Source organism: Aquarana catesbeiana, linkage group LG03 (genome assembly GCF_042186555.1).
Source record: "Aquarana catesbeiana isolate 2022-GZ linkage group LG03, ASM4218655v1, whole genome shotgun sequence".
Taxonomy (NCBI): domain Eukaryota; kingdom Metazoa; phylum Chordata; class Amphibia; order Anura; family Ranidae; genus Aquarana; species Aquarana catesbeiana.
In genome coordinates, this window is record NC_133326.1 from 133,267,635 (window position 1) to 133,288,007 (window position 20,373).

A 20,373-nucleotide genomic window follows, 5' to 3' on the forward strand; every position below is an offset into this window, starting at 1 on the left:
ACAAGTGCTTATGACTATACTGTACAGACTGAGCTAACTTTCCTTTATTACCTTCACATAACATTATACATTTTTATACATTGTTATAATGTGCATACCTGAGACAAAATGTCACCTAAACCTATATATCCAAGGAAGTAAACAGAATGACTGAAAGTATAGCAATAAAAATATTTTGTTGAAGACACATTTCATTAAAGTGGAATTCCGACTATACACCTAACTAGCCTTGAAACTGTCCTATCCCCCCCCCCCTCCTAACACCTATGCTAACTAACCTGTGTAAGAAAGATATATATATATATATATATATATATATATATATATATATATATATATATACACTATATTGCCAAAAGTATTGGGCATGCCTGCTTTTACACGCACATGAACTTTAAGTCTTAGTTCGTAGGGTTCAATATTGAGCTGGCCCGCCCTGTGCAGCTATAACAGCTTCAACTCTTCTGTGAAGACTGTCCACAGGGTTTAGGAGTGTGTCTATGGGAATGTTTGACCATTCTTCCAGAAGTGCATTTGTGAGGACAGGCACTGATGTGGACGAGAAGATCGGTCTCAGTCTCCTCTCTAATTAATCCCAAACGTGTTCTATTGGGTTGAGATCAGGACTCTGTGCAGGCCAGTCAAGTTCCTTCACTCCAAACTTGCTCATTCATGTCTTTATGGACCTTGTTTGTGAACTGGTGCGCAGTCATGTTGGAACAGGAAGCCATCCTCGAACTGTTCCCACAAAGTTTGGAGCATGAAGTTGTCCAAAATGTCTTGGTATGCTGATGCTTTGAGTTTCCTTCACTGGAACTATGGGGCCAAGACGAACTCCTGAAAAACAACCCCACACCATAATCCCCCCTCCACCAAATGAATCGGACCAGTGCACAAAGCAAGGGTCATAAAGGCATGGATGAGCGAGTTTGGGGTAAAGGAACTTGACTGAATTAGAGCGGAGATTACAAGCCAGGCCTTCTTGTCCACATCAGTGCCTGACCTCACAAATGCTCTTCTGGAAGAGTGGTCAAACATTCTCATAGACACACTGCTAAAACTTGTGGACAGCTTTCCCAGAAGATTTGAAGCTGTTATAGCTGCAAAGTGTGGGCCAACTCAATATTGAACCCTACGGACTAAGACTGGGACGCCATTAAAGTTCATGTGCGTGTAAAAGCAGGTGTGCCAATACAGCTGACAATACAGTAATACCTTGAATTACGAGCATAATTTGTTCCAGAAACATGCTTGTAATCCAGAGCACTCATATATCAAAGCGAGGTTGCACATAAGGAATAATGGAAACTCAGATGATTAGTTACACAAGCACTGCTGTTGTATGCAGTACTGTATGTGGCCAGAGCTGCATGGGTGCTGATGATGCTCGGAGACACTTGGAGACGCTCGGAGACACTCGGAGACACAAGGGAACTGCTCCAAGCTGGAAGTGCTTGTATTGCAAAACGCTCGTATACCACGTTACTTTCAATCCGAGGTATTACTGTATAGTGTACTTGCCTCTCGTCTGATCACTTTAAAGTGATAGTAAACAAACACTGTGTAATTTACATGATCCCTTCTCTTTCTGTATATGGATGATGGCACTGTATTTATTTTAATTAAATAAATATAAGAACAGTACCTTTTTCATAATCAATATACAGCTGTCATGTGACCCACTCTTTCCCAACTCTCTGCTGCCGGTCAGATGTTCAAATTAGAGCTACAGAGAGGTGAGGCCTCCATTAATCCTGTAGTATCCCATCCCATTGTGTTTAACTGATTAGTGGGCATGGAGGAGGAGGAGGGAAGGAGTGGGCTGTCATTTACCCAGAGTGTTTACACCCACATATGTGACTCAATAGTCTATAGTGGGCTGCACAGATAAGAAAAAGAAGGAAACAAACAGCTTAGAAGGGAACTGAAATTAGAGCATGCTTAGTAGATGTCAACAGCTTGTCTACACAAACTCAGGCTGCAACGGGGACGCAGTCAAGGAAGGAGGGACGGAGAACAGGATCAACCTTTTTTTTTTCTTTTTTTCTTGCAGAATACAGAAAATGAATCCCATAATGATTAAGTGAGTATGAATAGCATGCAATACAGCATGTACTGGCAGTTTCTTAATAATGTGGGTTTAATGACTATATTGCAACTTCTACATATAAAAACTGGTAAGTTGCAATGTATGACATTTTGTTCTTGGGTTTAGTTATGCTTTAGGTACATTATCATTGAAAGTACAGTACCTACTTAACTTTGGAAAACACTGGCATATCCTATTCCCGATTTGTCCACCCCTGGCATGTTAATACTTGTATTTGTATAAAGAAGGGAAAAGAAGGCACACACCAAAACCATTCAATCAAAAGAAAGTGTCACCTCACAAGGTGCCAAGCTGCAGTCTACAAAGACAAAGGCCCTCAAGAAAATCACAAGGTATGGAAATTCTGACCAAAATGCAATTTCTAACACAAAAAAGTTGCTACTCTGTAGCACACATGAGTTGTTCAAATAGTGCAATATTACATTGCATAACAGAAAAGCCAAGCGTGCTATTTATCTACTTGCTAAATTCCATATTACAGGAAGAAAGATGTACCACGACGTATATACCAAGGCTTAAAGCTGAAGTTTAGCTTAGAAAAACTGCCTACAGCTTTAGTCACATCATTTACCTGTAATGAAGTATGTCCTATGTTATACAGGCAGCTGGATCCTTGAGAAATCTTCACTGCAGGGATGCCCTATCTCTCTTTTATCTTCCTGTCTCTGAACTTTCAGCACTGCAATGGTTTACAGTTTCAGTTCTTCAAGCGAAACAGCAGTATAGATGGTCCAACAGGAGCATGTCCCCTCCTTCCTCTTCCCCATTGAGAAAGGTTCTTTCATTGATTGTACAGCTTGTAACATAATCTGTGAATGGGGGAGAGAATCTTGTGACTGATAAGACTATTCCCCATTCACAGATCATGATACAAGCAATGTAATCAATGAAACAATGAACTTTTCTTACTGGAGGAGGGAGGAGTGGGTGTGTCAGACCATAAGTATTGATGTTCTGCCTGAAGACCCAGATCTGTCAACCATTGCAGCGCTGGAAATTCAGAGACAGGAAGAGGACAGGCATTCCTGCTGTGAAGATTTCCAACTGCCTGCACAATGTGGGATATACTTCATTACAGGTAAGTGATATGACTAAAGTTGCAGGTAGTTTTTAAGCCTAAATACAAAAGTAGAGGCAGCGCTCTAACAATTTTATGAAAAATTTTTCATGTATGAATATCTCACCATGTATACAATAATTATATGCAAATACAATGGTGCAAAATATACTTAAAGTGCCAAAAACAGTGCAATGGTGCAAAAAAAAAAAATATTCTAACACATATACTGAATAAAGTGCAATATATATTATAAATAAAAAGTTAATGTATTAAAGTGTCCAAACAGGGATGCTTCCAACATAGATCTCTCCACAAGTGCTCCTTGGTGCAGTGATGAAGCCACACGTGTATCCACAAATACACTGATTCCACTACCACTATGCACTCACCAGAGCAAACAAAAAAGTATGCCTGATACAGTTATGCCATCACTTAGGGCCTCCTTCCTGATCCCCACAACAGATATCCCAGTAGCGCTCAGGTACGTCCGGGCAGCTTGTCCTGTACAAGGATGGGTTTTGTGTGCATGCACTAAGAGTAGGCAGTCTCCTGAAGACGTGCATGCTCGCAAAATGCGTAGGGAAGTGCCCGATACGCTGACGTCCCGCTGTTGCATCTGGTTCCTAGGGAGGTGGCCATCTTGGTACATTCGGCCATTTTAGGTTTGTTTTATCTATGTGGAAACCTTTTATATCGTATGCCTTTTAATTGAGTAAAAATACTACACTATTTAACGATCTTTGGGCTCTGTGTGGTGAGCTATTCCTTGTACAGGACAAGCTGCCCGAATGTCCCTGACTGGGATATCTATTGTGGGGATCAGGATGCAGGAGGCCCTAAGTGATGGCATAACTGTGTCAGGCGTACTTTTTTGCTTGCTCTGGTGAGTGTTGGTGGAATCGGTGTACTTGTGGATACACGTGTGGCTTATCTCTGCACCAAGAAGCACTTGTAGAGATGTCTATGTTGGAAGCATCCCTATTTGGACACTTTAATACATGAACTTTCTTTTTATATGTTTTGCACTTTTTGCACTTTATTCAGTATATGTGTTATAAAGTAATTTTTTTGCCTCATTGCACTGTGTTTGGCACTAAGTATATTTTGCACCATTGTATTTGCATATAATTATTTTATACATATTTCATACATGAAAACTTTTTTTATAGCATTGTTGGAGCGCCGCACTACTTTTGTATTATGTCGAAGTGAGATATTGTCAATTCTTATAACCATCATGCAACTAGCTAATGCACTTTGAGTGTCACGTGTCCTCAGTAAAATTATTTTAAAAACATTAGGGCCCCATTGATCTATGTGGTTCTATGCCTTTACATTGCTCATCAATGTGTTGCTTTAAAGGGTTAATTTACTGTTACCAAAAACTGCCTATGCAGGTAAGAGATACATAAATGCCTATGCAGGTAGATAAAGACTGTACAGCTTTGACCAAAGTTGAATACTGCCCTTGCTATAGTTGTAAGCCATTTAAAGCGGTAGTAAACACCGCCTGGTGACATGTACCTGCAGGTAAGCCTAAATTAAAGTGGAACTCCACCACAAAAAAAAGAAATCGCACCAAAAAATCCCTAAAAAATTGGAGGAAAAAAAAAAAAAATATGTTTAAACTTAACTGAAATGGCTGTTGCTAGGTTTACCTAAAGGTACAAGGAATATCTCCTAAACATGCACCGTTTAGGCGATATTCACTATTTCTGCAGCCGGTGGCTTCACCAGCGCATGCGCACTGCGCTCTAAATGGACGGCATACTGAGTATGCTGTTCATTTAGAGCGCTGTGCTGCAATCAAGGCTCCCTTATACATGAGTGGGAGTGATGTAATCGCAGCTCGGCCATTAAAATGCCTGGAGCCTGCAGACCCGGAAGGAAGACCAGATGAAGATGGAAGCCATGCCAACGGTCACAGCGCACTGCTGTAGGACTTCGTTTTAAAGTAGGTCTTCCAAAAAGTACTAGTATGCGGGGCATACTAGCACATTAAGTCATTGAATGCAGGGGAAAGTTTTCTTTTTTTTAACTGCCTTTACTACTGCTTTAACCACTTGCCAAACGGCTCACGCCGATATACGTCGGCAAAGTGGCACGGGTGCGCATTATCTCGTATGGGTACATCGGGCCTTTAGGAGCCACCAGAGGGCGCGCACGCCTGCTGCACGGTGGGGGACCCGATGCATGTGGCCAGTGGGTGCGATCACTCACACGAGTGCCAGCGCGGGGATTTGTGTGTAAACACACAAATTCCTGTGCTGTCAGGGGAGAGGAGACATGTTGTTTGTTCCTAGTAAATAGAAACAATGATATGTCTCCTTTTACTCAGTTCTATACCCATACAGTTAGAACACACATTTAACCCCTTGAATGCCCCCTAGTGTTAACCTCTTCTCTACCAGTGACATTTACACAGTAATCAGTGCATTTTTATAGCACTGATCGCTGTATAAATGTCAATGGTCCCAAAAATGTGTCAAAAGTGTCTGATATGTCCGCTGCAATGTCGCAATTCTGATAAAAATCGCAGATCGCCGCCATTACTAGTAAAAAATAAATAAATAAGAAAAATGCTATAAATCTTTCCCATAGTTTGTAGACGCTATAACTTTTGTGCAAACTAATCAATATACGCTTACTGCAATCGTTTTTTTTTCTTGTTTGTTTTTTTTTAACCAAGAATATGTAGAAGAATATATATTGGCCTAAACTGATGAAGAAATTTGTTTTTTAAAAACATTTTTGGGGATATTTATCATAGCAAAAATTTAAAAATATTGTTTTTTTTTCAAAATTGTCGCTGTTTTTTTCTTTATAGCGCAAAAAATAAAAAACGCAGAGGTGATCAAATACCACCAAAATAAAGCTCTATTTGCGGGGAAAAAAGGATGCAAATTTTGTTTGGGTACAGCATCGCATGACTGCGCAATTACCAGTTAAAGTGACACAGTGCCAAATTGTAAAAAGTGCTCTGGTCAGGAAGGGGGTAAAATCTCCTGAAGCCTGACTGAAAAACTCCCAGAGATGGTATCATCCAGGAATGTGCAGTCAGGGGAGGCACCTGCCATGAACATTAACCTATGGTTCTGGAGATATGGGGCTCCTTGCGCAGCCTGTCCGAAGCTACATACATAGCGGCCAGTTTAAATACAAGCTGACACACTGTTTGCAGCAGACTGAGAGGTTGAGCTCACAGTGCCTCTCTTCACTTCTTGTCAGAGGCACTGAGCTCAATGGACAGCTTGGAGTCTTGGACCAATGGTAAAGTACCATTAGCCCCATCTGTCCAATAAAAATGCTGCAGTGGAAGCTGTCCTCTCACTGCAGTGTCATAGAAGGGGCATGTGTCTAAAAGACAAATGCTCCCTTCCAGCCCAGCCCTCTTAACTACAAGGGAATACATGGGTTTATGGGTATAAAATTTACCCACAATACCATGTTTTTCTCACACAGTTAAGAGGGAGAATAAGAATCTGCTGCTGTTTAAAAGGTACTGTTATAATCAAGCTGAATCATATATTATTATGCTATATGTTATAACATAACAATTTATTATTTATCTATTTACTGTGAAGTTACTGGTTTGAAGTTATAACTTCAAACTTCAGTAATTTGTCCTTTAAGCCACCTGCTTGAGTACAGTTTTTGAAAATATGGTAAATTACCTTAAAAACAATATATAATAATTATTTGTATATTACTTATGGTAATTAACCTCTTGCCACCCATGCCAATTCTGGCACTCCTCATCTACATGTAATAATAATAATTTTTTTTTCTAGAAAATGACTCAGAACCCCCAAACATATATATATATATATATATATATATATATATATATATATATATATATATATATATATATAGTTTTAGTAGACACTCTAGGGAATAAAATGGTGGTCGCTGAAACGTTCTATGTTACATGGTACTTGCGCAGCAATTTTTGGAAAAAAAACTGTTTCATGAATAAAAAAAATATAATAAAAAAAAAGATAACCAGATTTGTTTTTTTTTTTATTTTTTTTTTATATAATGTGTAAGATAATGTTACGCCAAGTAAATAGATAGCTAACATGTCACGCTTTAAAATTGCACAAACTTCTGGAATGGCGCCAAACTTCAGTACTTAAAAATCTCTATAGGCGACGCTTTAAATTTTTTTACAGATTACATGTTTAGAGTTACAGAGGAGGTCTAGTGCTAGAATTATTGTTCTCGCTCTAACGATCACGGCATATGTAACCTGTGTGTATCTGGCTCTGATACTAGCCAGTGCCTCACCCGCCACTGACCTCACTGCATGTCCATGGTATCATCCCATCCTGTCTTGTTAAAGGGACGTTGCTAAGACACTCAGAGCTCTTACTTGTCACCCCCAGCATCACAGGAGCAAGCTCTCAAACCCAAACACACATGTGATCCACTATCTCTTCTGTCATAGCCAGGACCGTTTTTAAGGCAGGGCAAAAGGGGCAGCTGCCCTGGGTCCCATCATTGTAGTGGGGCCCAAAGCAGCTGACTCATACTTGACAACTATCCCAAATTAAATTCCCTTATCCCTTGAAGTTTTAGTCCCGTGCTGTGTCCCGATATCTCAGTGTAAAGTTCTTTTGCTGCTGCCCAGCTGTGCCCTATCACCATGTTCAGATGACTTACCTCCAGACCCTGTGTTTACATGTAAACAACCTGCATTGATATATAAATAGTGGTGGCAATAATATGTAAATAGTCTTGGACCACGGCATTGATATGTATATCATGTCCCTCTGAGGTCACATCCACCATTACTTCTGCTGAATTCTGCCCACTGGGGAGGTAAAGCATCATGCTTGAAAGTCCTGCCTACAACTGTGGTCATTAAGCCTAACATCAGCCTGTTCTGCAAAAGTAAGCAAATTGGAGGGGGAACCCGTTTTCAAAATAATATGGTGCCGCAGCCCCCTGAATTTTAGTGCATGTGAATATGCAGGCAGGCAGAGAGGAGATGATGTGCTGTAACCTCTAACAAACAATCAGTGTGCAGTAATAATGTGCAGTTACCTCTAACAACCAATTAGTGAGTGGTATATATGTTCAGTAACCTCTAGCAATCAATCAGTGAGCAGTATTGATGTACAGTAATCTCTAGCAACCAATCAACAAGCAGAAGTCATGTGCTGTAACCTCTAGAAAATAACAGTGAGCCATAATGTGTGCTGTAACCTCTAGCAGCCAGTCAGTGAGCGGTAATGATACACTGTAACGTCTGGCAACCAATTGCTTCCTGTTCTGATTCAGTAAACTGATTTTGAGTCTAGCTTCTATCTATTGTATGTCTCAAAGCATGTGGGGAGCGAAATTGCATGAAAGAGGGGGGCCCAAGAAAATGTTTGCCCAGGGTCCAGTCAATAATAAAGACGGCCCTGGTCATAGCATCACTAAGCTCAGAGCTACTACGACAGGAGGGAGCGTTATGAGTTAGAATCAGCTGGGAATGTCTTAGCAACATCCTAGCAACAAGGCAGGACGGGATGATTCCATCTCCGAGAGTTTTTCAGTTAGGCTTTGGGGCGTATGTAAATAACGACACCTATAGCAAGAGCATTATTCATCTCATCACCTGTATAGGCAAGTATTTGTTATTGCTGAACTAACCCTTTAAGCCAGCCCATTTATTTGAAAGGATCACCAAAGCGTCACAACACCAGAATGGACTACTAAAGGACCAGAACAGGTACCTGCACTATTTTTCTCAATGCAGCACACCACAGTGCATAGTAAATTGAACGGCACCGCAAAGCACTAACATGTACATGGTGTGAAGCCAGCAATAGTCTCGGACCACATCTTTGCATTCTAATGTTACACACGTTACCTCACTGAACATGTGTGATCCCAGTTCTCCCAGCGAAACCTACGTTTTTGTTGAAATAAAGAGAAAAAAAAACTTAAACTGAATTATACCCATTGCAAGGATTTTCATTGACATTTCTGCAGTCATACCTTTTTTATTTATATTAGGCCTGGATCTAGGGGAGTGCTGGGGTGGGCTGTGCCTCACAAATTTTAGTTGTTATCCCCCTAGATATTTGAGATTACATCCACTAATCCATGAGACTTGATGGAGACATTTGATGTAAGGGAGCACTCTGATGAGGACAGTTGATGTAAGAGATCATTCTGATGAGGCAATTGATGTTAATGGGCACTCTAATGTGGGCATTTTATATAAAGGGCACTCTGATGGGGACATTTGATGTAAAGGGGCACTCTGATGGGGACACCTGATGTAAGGAGGGACTCTCATAGAAACCCTGATTTATGGAGAAACTCGCATGAGGACTCCTGCTGTAAGAGGAGACTCTGATAGGCACACCTGATATAGGGGGGCACAGCTTCTATTTAAAGCGGAACTTCCCCCAAAAGGGGAAAGTTCCAATTATTTAAATCCCCCCTCCTCTGCCACATTTGGCACTTTTTAGGGGGGAGTGGGTCTTGACAGGTAACTGCTCCCACTTCTGGTCAGATCTCTGTGGTGATCTGAGTGGAAGTTCGCCCCCCCCCCCCCCCCCCTCTTTCCCTTGCAGCCTTCTGAGACACATCCCAGGTTCTGAATGACTGCAGGACCATTCACAAAGCATAGTGCGGCTTGTGCATGTGCAGTGGCAAACTGTCTGTGAAGGTGCAAGGCTGATTGAAGAATCGGCTCGGGTGAGGACAACGCTGGATTTTGGACAGGTAAGTATCCATACATTAGAAGTCAGAAGCTACAGTATTTGCAGGTTCTGACTTAGTGTTACCTGTTCATTCCACTGCCTCTATACTACCTGTCTGATATTATTCGTGGGCATGCCGGGTGAACAGGGAATACTGGTCCCTTGCATCTCTGTCACACTATTAACATTATGCCCTGTGACTTTTTTTTTTTTCTTACTGCACCCTGAATCAGACTAGTTTCGGCCTTGATATATAATGTTCCATTCTTTGGTTTTCATACAGGAAAAATAGGACAATACAAGCACGAATATGCATAAAACAGAGCAAGATTGTACTAAACTGGTCAAAACACACTAATAAAGTTAACAACCAAGTCAGTGACTTCATTCTGCAAAATCATGTTAGCGAACACAATACTTCATCAGACTGGGTGACACCAGTCCTGAGAAGAGAGAGGAGAATAGATGGTGAGAAAGGGGGAGGGTAAGATTAGGGGTCAATGGTCAGAAATGGATAGGGAAGATGGAGAAGTAGGGTAAAGGGGTACAATAATCTTAACAACAACCCATACATTGCCTTTCAGGTGGAGAAACTAAGGATGAAATATTGCACAAAAAAAAATCTATTTTACACTATTAGACACCTACAGTAGGCTACACTCCTTTGACTCAAATAAAACGCAAAGAAAACAAAGTAATAAGGCTGGAAAGGATCATGCTGGCCCCACAAGGCCTGGACCACTGTTCTGCAGACTTACCTTTTTGTTCTGAAGAAATTCATGTTTATCTTTTAATGTCCCTTTCAGATGGACTGCTGAAAGGAAGGATCTGCCTTTATTATTACTACCTAGTGATTCTCTGTGTTATAATAAGAAGAGGAGCATCATCTCCTTCCTTCAGCTGCGAAGAGCTTTCAAAAACATCTCAGCTAAAACTAAATGCCTGTTGCATATGATGCCTCTTATTTATCCAACAGCTCAGTGCAGACTCCTGGGAAAAGCTATGGGCCAATCACATGAGAAAGTTGTTTTCAGGGGCCATTCTGCAAACAAAGGGTGTCCAGAACACATTTCTCTCCCCAGTGTTTTGTTTTGATTTTTGCTGTGTCCCATTGGGGAGACTTTCCCTTTCCCAACAGGAAGGAAGGAGCTTTCCAAGGTGAGGGGAAATTGCCTTTTAGACAGCTGTGATTAGCACAGATGTCCCAATTGGAAGGTTACCCATCTATTCCTGTTCCACTGGCAACTGTAAACATCATGAATTTCCCATCACCTTCTGTCACAATGACAATGATCACCAAGTCAAATACAGTAGGTGAATCTTCCCGGTGGTGATACAGACAACAATAATATCCTGCCACGGGTTTCAGCATTTCCCCACTGTATCCACAAATATAAAAAAAGATTTGACTTTAGATATGCTTGTTTTATAGATACTGTGTAATTTCTGAGCAAGTTACAGCATACTTGGAACCTGGTGCAGTAAAGATAATATATTTTAATTTATAATGTGATTGCAATGCAGTCAGCTTCATGGCCTAGAATGCAATCAGCACTCTAAAGTTCTGATAAATAAAGCACCTGTTTTATTTAACCAAATTTCCTTCTTTTTATCGAAGAAACATTCATTTCATACAAAAACTCAAAAGTTATGGTATAAAACATTTTATTTATTTAAACAAACTTTTCATTTAACCGAAGAAATATTATCATCATAAGAAAACTCAAAAATGATGGTTATGGTATACAAACCACCTGATTGTTTTAAACCAAACCTTTTTCTTTTTATTGAACAAATGTTATTTTCATAAGAAACAAAATTTAAAGCGCAGCTTTGATGTCTAGGAGAGAAAAGTGTGATTATGATAAACGTACCTAAAACCAGTTAACTCGTAGAACTCCTAGTGAACCTCCTTTAAGTGTGAGTAATAATAACCACAAAAATATTAAATAGGTATAAATGCCACAGCCTACTTGACCTGCGGGCAATTAGGTAATTAATGGAAAAGATAAAAGGAAACGTATTTCCTCCTAGTCCTGCTTACCTCTCGGGTTCATACCCAGCCTGTAGTCTGGTAGCACTGTATCTCTGAGCTGCTGTCTCATGCCCATGAAGATGCCCACCGTGCACAGGTGAACAGCCATTAAGCAGGGAACGTCTGTGTGAAGAATGAGTTGGGGAAAGTGGGGACTCCTTTACATCCCCTACAATTAGTCGATAGTCAAAAAGTCCTTGCTGAGCATCCCCGTCATACCTGTACCCATCCATACCCAGCAAAGTGGTGAGATATGCTGCTGTGCAAAAATAATTGAAGAACAAACAATTGTTCCAAGCAGTCACCAAAACATCCTGTGCAGGCTGCCACAAGTAGTTTGATGAGCAGATCTGCTCAGTCTTGTTATGTGAATGCCCTTTAAGTTTTAAGACAGGTTGCCCTTGGTGCTGAACTCAAGCAGTGCAGACAGAAGGCTGGCTTCCCTGAGCTGTGCAGTATCTGTCAAAGAGGATCGGAGTATTTAACATCCTGATAGCTGGGGAATTTGCACACTTGCAGATTTCCCTGCCCCCTTTCCTCCCTTACATGTGCCTGTCTCCAGGAGCTGTCTCCACCCAGAGGACAGATTGTTGGTGTTTCACCAGGGACCATGAAGTGCTGTGTCCTTCCTTCTTCAGGGCACCTTTATCAAAGGACCCAGGCTGCCCAGCTAATGCTGATGTGAGCATGTTGCTTTCTGCAAGCTTAATGTGCAGAACAGGCAGCCCTGATAAGAAAGGATGATCACTTTTACCTAAGTCATTCTACAGCTTAGACACACAACTACACATCAGCTGCTTTTGAATACATATTAGTCTCAATTTCCTTTCGCTTGCGTAATAACAATCTTGAGTGACTGCATTTTTTACATACTGTATATACAGGTTCACACAAATTTATTTATAAATGCCTAGATTTGTGAATGATTCTTAGCAGGTATGGAAGAAGGCAGTCTAGTAGCATTACTGTACATTATTTTGTTTGAATCATGTGTCTTTGACTTTACAGAATTACAGGTGGCAAACCCTCCAGCATCACACCCAGGCTACGCACAAGAATGTACATTATTACAGGAACACAATGTCATACTGAGTAAATAATTACATAACAAAAACACATAAAGTAAAACATTAGAGATGAGCAAATCTGCCTCGGTTAGATTCCCAGGGAAGTACAGGAAGTCCCTGGGTTACGAACAAGATAGGGTTTGTTCTTAACCACTTAAGCCCCGGACCATTTGGCTGCCTAAAGACCAGAGGACTTTTTACAATTTGGCACTGCGCTGCTTTAACTGGTAATTGTGCGGTCATGCAATGCTATACTCAAACAAAATTTGTGTCCTTTTGTTCACACAAATAGAGCTTTCTTTTGATGGTATTTGATTGCCTCTGCGATTTTTATTTTACTGAAAAATTTGAAAAAAAATGATATTTTCTACTTTTTGTTATAAGAAAAATCCATAAAACTCAATTTTAGTCATACATTTAGGCCAAAATGTATTCATCCACACGTCTTTGGTAAAAAAAATGTCAATAAGTATATATTTTTTTGGTTTGCGCAAAAGTTATTTACAAACTAGGGTATATTTTCTGGAATTTACATAGCTTTTAGTTTATGACTGCCTATCTAATTTCTTGAGGTGCTAAAATGGCAGGGGAGTACAAACCCCCCCAAATGACCCCATTTTGGAAAGTAGACACCCCAAGGAAATTTCTGAGAGGCATGTTGAGCCCATTGAATATTTAATTTTTTTGATTGAATAATGGCAAAAAAATAATAATTTTTTTTTAAACAAAAAGTGGTCACTAAATGATATATTGTTCACACATGCCATGGTTATATGTGGAATTGCAACCCAAAATACATTTTGCTGCTTCTCCTGAGTACGGGGATACCACATGTGTGGGACTTTTTGGGAGCCTAGCCGCATACGGGGCCCCGAAAACCAAGCACCGCCTTCAGGATTTTTAAGGACGTAAATTTTTGATTTCACTCCTCACTACCTATCACAGTTTTGAAGGCCATAAAATGCCAAGATGGCACAACCCCCCCCCCCCCCCCCAATGACCCCATTTTGGAAAGTAGACACCCCAAGCTATTTGCTGAGAGGCATGTTGAGTCCATGGAATATTTTATATTTTGCCACAAGCTGCGGGAAAATGAGAAAACTTTTTTTTTTTTTTGCACAAAGTTGTCAATAAATGATATATTGCTCACACATGCCATGGGCTTCTGTGGAATTACACCCCAAAATACATTCTGCTGCTTCTCCTGAGTACGGAAATACCACGTGTGGGACTTTTTGGGAGCCTGAGTACAAAATATTACAGCGCATACATGCAAAAAAGACATATACCTCCTGCAAGGCTTATTTAAAACACCTAGACATTTTCAAAAAACATTATAAAAAAAATGTGAGGATTTGGTCACACCATATTGCTATATGGTGCTTAAGCCCACTTACTGCGACAAAGTACCCCATGATTAGTGGGTCCTACACTATCCATAGACTGGGAGATCCTGCTTCTCTGAACCATGGGAGCAATACACTCCTCTATATGGGAGAACTTGAGGTCTCCACCCATGACACAGGTGGACACTAATGAAAGGCACTGATGAGGGAGTGGGGTGCTCCTCACCCAAAAGGATTTGGTCAGAATCCATACAATAGACAAACAAGATATTTGGGGGGCACATCCTAAAAGATGCATTAAAGATGGTGCAGCCATATGACCATACAACAGAAAAAAATATTGAGGTCTATTAAAAACTAGAGAAGCAGGATCTCCCAGTCTATAGATAGTGTAGGACCCACTAATCATGGGGAACTTTGTCACAGTAAGTGGGCTTAAGCACCATATAGCAATATGGTGTGAACAAATCCCCATATTTTTTGATAATGTTTTTGAAAATGTCTAGGTGTTTTAAATAAGCCTTGCAGGAGGTAAATGTCTTTTTTGCATGTGTGCGCTGTAATATTTTGTTCTGTTGTATGGTCATATGGCTGCGCCATCTTTGATGCATCTTTTAGGGTGTGCCCCCCAAATATCTTGTTTGCTTTTTTTTTTTGGGAGCCTAGACACGTATGGGGGCCCCGAAAACGAATCACCACCTTCAGGCTTTCTAAGGGCGTAAATTTTTGATTTCACTCCTCACTACCTATCACAGTTTCGAAGGCCATAAAATGCCAAGATAGCACAACCCCCCCCCCAATGACCCCATTTCGGAAAGTAGACACCCCAAGTTATTTGTTGAGAGGCATGGTGCGTATTTTTCAGCTCTCATTTGTTTTTGAAAATGAAGAAAGAAAAGAAACATGTATTTTTTTTTCTTTTTTCAATTTTCAAAACTTTGTGACAAAAAGCGAGGTCTGCAAAATACTCACCATACCTCTCAGCAAATAGCTTGGGGTGTCTACTTTCCAAAATGGGGTCATTTGGGGGGGTTTGTGCCATCTGGGCATTCCATGGCCTCCGAAACTGTGATAGGCAGTGAGGAGTGAAATCAAAAATTTACACCCTTAGAAAGCCAGAAGACGCTGCTTGGTTTTCGGGGTCCCGTATGCGGCTAGACTCCCAAATACTAGGCTAGACTCCCCATACTCAGGAGAAGCAACAAAATGTATTTTGGGGTGTAATTTCACATATGCCCATGGCATGTTTGAGCAATATATCATTTAGTGACAACTTTGTGCAAAAAAAAAAATCGTCTTTTTCCCGCAACTTGTGTCAAAATATAAAATATTCCATGGACTCGACATGCCTCTCAGCAAATAGCTTGGGGTGTCTACTTTCCAAAATGGGGTCATTTGGGGGGGGGGGGGTTTGAACTGTCCTGGCATTTTTATGCACAACATTTAGAAGCTTATGTCACACATCACCCACTCTTCTGACCACTTGAAGACAAAGCCCTTTCTGACACTTTTTGTTTACATGAAGAAATAATTTTTTTTGCAAGAAATTTACTGTGAACCCCCAAACATTATATATTTTTTTAAAGCAAAGGCCCTACAGATTAAAATTGTGGGTGTTTCATTTTTTTTTCACACAGTATTTGCGCAGCGATTTTTCAAACGCATTTTTTTTGGAAAAAAACACACTTTTTTTAAAATTTCAATGCACTAAATGCACTAAAACACACTATATTGCCCAAATGTTTGATGACATAAAAAAGATGATCTTAGGCCGAGTACATGGATACCAAACACGACATGCTTTAAAATTGCGCACAAACATGCAGCGGCGACAAACTACATACATTTTTAAAAGCCTTTACAGGTTACCACTTTAGATTTACAGAGGAGGTCTACTGCTAAAATTACTGCCCTCGATCTGATCTTTGTGGTGCAATTGCTGTTTACATATGACGCCAGACCTACGCTTGCGTTCGCCTTTGCGCGAAAGCAGGGGGGGACAGGGGTGCTTTTTTTTTTTTTGTTATTTATTTTGCTTTTTTATTATTTTTTTTTAAGCCGTTCCTTTCATTTTTTTTTATTCTTTGTTTTTTTATCATTTTTATTGTTATCTCAGGGAATGTTGGTGTGATAAAATGCTTTCCCAATGGCGCTGTTTACGTCCGGTGAAATCTAAGTCATGAAATGCTCGTAGCTTCCGGTTTCTTAGGCCATAGAGATGATTGAAGCCGTTCTTGTCTCTGATCGGCTCTATGCTCAGCTGGTGGAACCACCGGCTGCATTCTCAGGTTCCCCAAAGAAAACCATGGAACACGGTAGGGGGGAGACATTCCCTCCCACTGCTTGTAAAAGCAGTCTAGAGCCGCTAGGATTGCTTTTACATGAAAGTCGACCGCTTGCTGAAAAGAATGATAACAAGATGATACCTAAACCCGCAGGCATCATTCTGGTATAACCACTCAAAGTCCAGCAACATACCAGTACGTTGCTGGTCTTTGTTGGGCATATATTGTAATCTTTTTTTCATGCAACCTGTGGGCTGCATGAAAAAAAGAGATTGATCAGTGGGTATACCCATCATTAGAATACCTCCCTTCATCCACCCACTTGATGGGCATACATGCACCATTTTTTTTTTAACTGTGGTGGTGAAATCACCTCTTACATCGCTGGAGTCACGGTTTTATGTATCATGGGAGCAAACGCTGTTGCTGTCAAGATAAATAAGTCCGCGCTGCAACTGAATGGCATACCTGCTAAGCAAATGATGGTTAACAATAAAACAAAGTAACATTACAGTATAACAGTAAGACTTACCATACCTGCAAAGCAAATACAAAAAAAACATAGTAAAAAATAAAACATTTGTTAACACAATCTGTGCCTAAAATATATATATATGCCAAAGCACGGGGGCATCCTCCCCAAAAGTTAGGAGCAAATCGCTCCTCTGCCCACTGCTGCCCCCATGCTTTGGCATATATGCTCTTTTTTTTTTAACTGTGGTGGTGAAATCGCCTCCTACAGTGCTGGAGTCACGGTTTTATGTATCGTGAGAGCAAACGCTGTTGCTGTCAAGATAAATAATTCCGCGCTGCAGCTGAATGGCGTACCTGAAAACAAAAAAATGGTTAACAATAAAACACAGTAAACAGTAAAATATAAAAAAATTACGTACCTGAAAAGCAAACATGATAAAACATAATAACAATAAAACATTGCAGAATAGAATACAGTAAAAAAGAGCAGAACAATAGAGAGAGAGAACAATAAAACAACAACTATTTTTGTCTTTTTTATCTTATATTTTTTTTGTGTTTTTTGATTTTTTTACTTTTTTTTTTTTGTAACGGTTGTAACTGTAACGGTTGCAGGTTCGGGTCTCTCAAAATGCGATGGCATCTTGGGAGACCCTGTGAAAGTGTGTCCTAGTCTGTGCAGTGCTGTACCCTATGCTAATACTCCACTAGTGTATGGTAGCGTTCAAAACATTCACCAATGCAAAGACCAGGATTGTCAGGACAGGAGGGACAATAATAGCGGGTGTCACGCCTATATCTGCACTTGCTACCGACACGACATCTTCTTTGGGGGGCTCGTTGGGTAGGGGTACCATGGAGGGCATAAGGAAAATGCCTCTCATGCAGCCGGCTTACTGCATTTGGATTGGGAAGGTGAGGTGAAGCACCGTCTGGAAACAGAAGGACTCTGACAATTTCTTCCTGGAATTTAAGGAAGGATTCAGTCCGTCCTGAAGCTCTGTATAGCACATGAGCGTTCAGCAAAGCCAAATGAAATAAGTATACAGACACTTTTTTGTACCAGCGTCTGGCCTTACGGGCAACTAGGTACGGCGCCAACAACTGGTGGTTGATGTCCACCCCTCCCATATTTTGGTTATATTCGTGGACACAGAGGGGTTTCTCCACAACACCAGTCGCTGTAGAAATTTGGACCGTAGTGTCTGCATGAAGGGAGGAAAGAACGAAAACATTCTTTTTATCCCTCCACTTCACAGCGAGCAAGTTATTACACTTCAAGCAGGCTCTCTCCCCCCAGCCTAAGACGGGATTCTACAAGCCGCTGGGGAAAGCCCCGGCGATTAGATCGCACGGTGCCACATGCGCCAATCTGATGATCAAACAAGTGACTAAAAAGTGGCACGCTCGTGTAATAATTGTCCAAATACAAGTGGTACCCCTTTCCGAATAAGGGTGACACCAAGTCCCACACAATCTTGCCAGCACTCCCTATGTAATCTGGGCAGTTCGGCGGCTCTACGTGACTATCTGTTCCCTCGTAAACCATAAAATTACATGTATCGCCTGTGGCCCTGTCACAGAGCTTATACATCTTGACCCCGTATCTGGCATACTGTTTTAATTATGTTAATTTTTAAGGCTAAAGGGCAAGTTAGTGTCAAAAATCTGGGATCTGCCATGGGAGACAAAAAAAGCATAAAGAAAAAATAAAAATAAAAAATTACCATACAGCAGGGAGCGGGTACTTAATGCGACCTCAAAGGTAACATGGGAAAAACACCAGTTGGATATGCCTTTAAGCTGTATGTGGTGTTATAAAATAGTATGACTTTCATGGACTGCGCCAGCGAAACTGTATTCTTCCATCGTCTATTTTGGTTGTGTAATTAATTTTTTAACTTTTAAATTTAAAGAAGAACATCTTATCTACTTTATATACAATTTACACTTTTGCTGAGCACTAGGAGTACAGTTATAACTATACTTCTGGAGCTCCAACACTGGACCTTTGGGTCTTAGATCCTGCAACTCTGCCTGTCCTCTCCTCTTGTCCAGTCATGGGAGGCATTGTAAAGCCTTCTGTGAATGGACAGCGGAAGGGAGAGGCAGGCGATCACACAGCAGCTGCATCTCTCCTGTCAGAGTGCTGGGAATATAGTAAAAGCTGTACTCCTAGTGCTCTGTAAAACTGTAAATTGTGAATAAAAGCAAAAATTCCATGAGGTGGCATACACCTTGTTGGGTTTAACCTATTGTAAGCTAGCACAGCGACTTAGTGACTTAATTCCTGTAGTTTGTCATTAACTAATCTGATTCATTTCAACTTGAAAAAAATAGTTTTTATAGAGTGTTTGGACTTTGACATTTATCAAGTCATATATTAGACCTAAACTGAATGATGGAAGTAGCAGTCATAACAAATATAAAAGATATAAGAAAATTGTACTATTAAAAAAAATAAAGCTAAAGTCATAACTTTGTACAAATTGGCCAGTGCAAGACAGTTAAATAATATAGTTTGTAAGCTTCTTTTTCACAGTACCACACTACAATATCTTAAACAATTGAACGTTGAAATACAGTTTCATAATTTCAGCCAGCTACGCAACAAATATGAAGGAAAGATGGTCTATGAAAAAACACCTGTAGCCTGTCATCACCTTAGTGCATGTGGACATGGACAAGATTTTAAGAGGCTGTAGGACATCAGCAACATTAACATGTAACAAAGGATAAAAAAGAGGAAAGAAAACCCTCCCGCTAAGTTTTCCAAGATACACAGCATTTTACTATTTAAAGTGGAGTTCCACCCCCCAAAAAATTAGTAAAGTGCTTAAAAAAATAAAAAAAAAACATTTGGTGAAAAATTTTTTTTTACTCACCTCTAAATGCCTGTTGCTAGGGGGTCCCTCGTAGTCTGCCTCCTTCGGTGCCTGGGCTCCTGTCGTCACTTCCCTCGGCCCAGGAAGGGAGATCGCCTCTCCACCCTCCCTCTTGTCAATCATCTGGGACACGTCACCGGTCCCAGATGATTGCAGGGCCAGTGACGGCGCACTGAGCGGATCACGCATGCGCAGTGGGTGCCCGGCTGTGAAGCCACAGCCGGGAGCCCACAGTTAAAATGTCAGCGCCGCCGAGCAGAGGGGGGACGAGTGAGGCTTCGATTCCCTGCATCGCTGGACCCTGGGACAGGCAAGTGTCCGATTAAAAGTCAGCAGCTGCAGTATTTGTAGCTGCTGACCTTTAATGTTTTTTTTTTTAATGGGAACCCCACTTTAAAGGATATTCA

General features: G+C 40.7%; 1 protein-coding gene across 2 annotated transcripts in view; it reads right to left on the minus strand.

Moving 5' to 3' along the window:
• Positions 1–12,263, minus strand: part of IMPDH1 (inosine monophosphate dehydrogenase 1) — a 227,441-nt gene extending 215,178 nt beyond the window's left edge. The window contains exon 1 of one of the 2 annotated variants that reach the window (XM_073619289.1): positions 11,919–12,263. In XM_073619289.1, the coding sequence (XP_073475390.1) occupies positions 11,919–12,142 (224 nt within the window). In that variant the 5' untranslated portion in view covers positions 12,143–12,263. The remainder of the gene's footprint in view (positions 1–11,918) is intronic. The other variant, XM_073619290.1, reaches the window with a different exon arrangement.
• Positions 12,264–20,373: the final 8,110 nt, after the last annotated feature.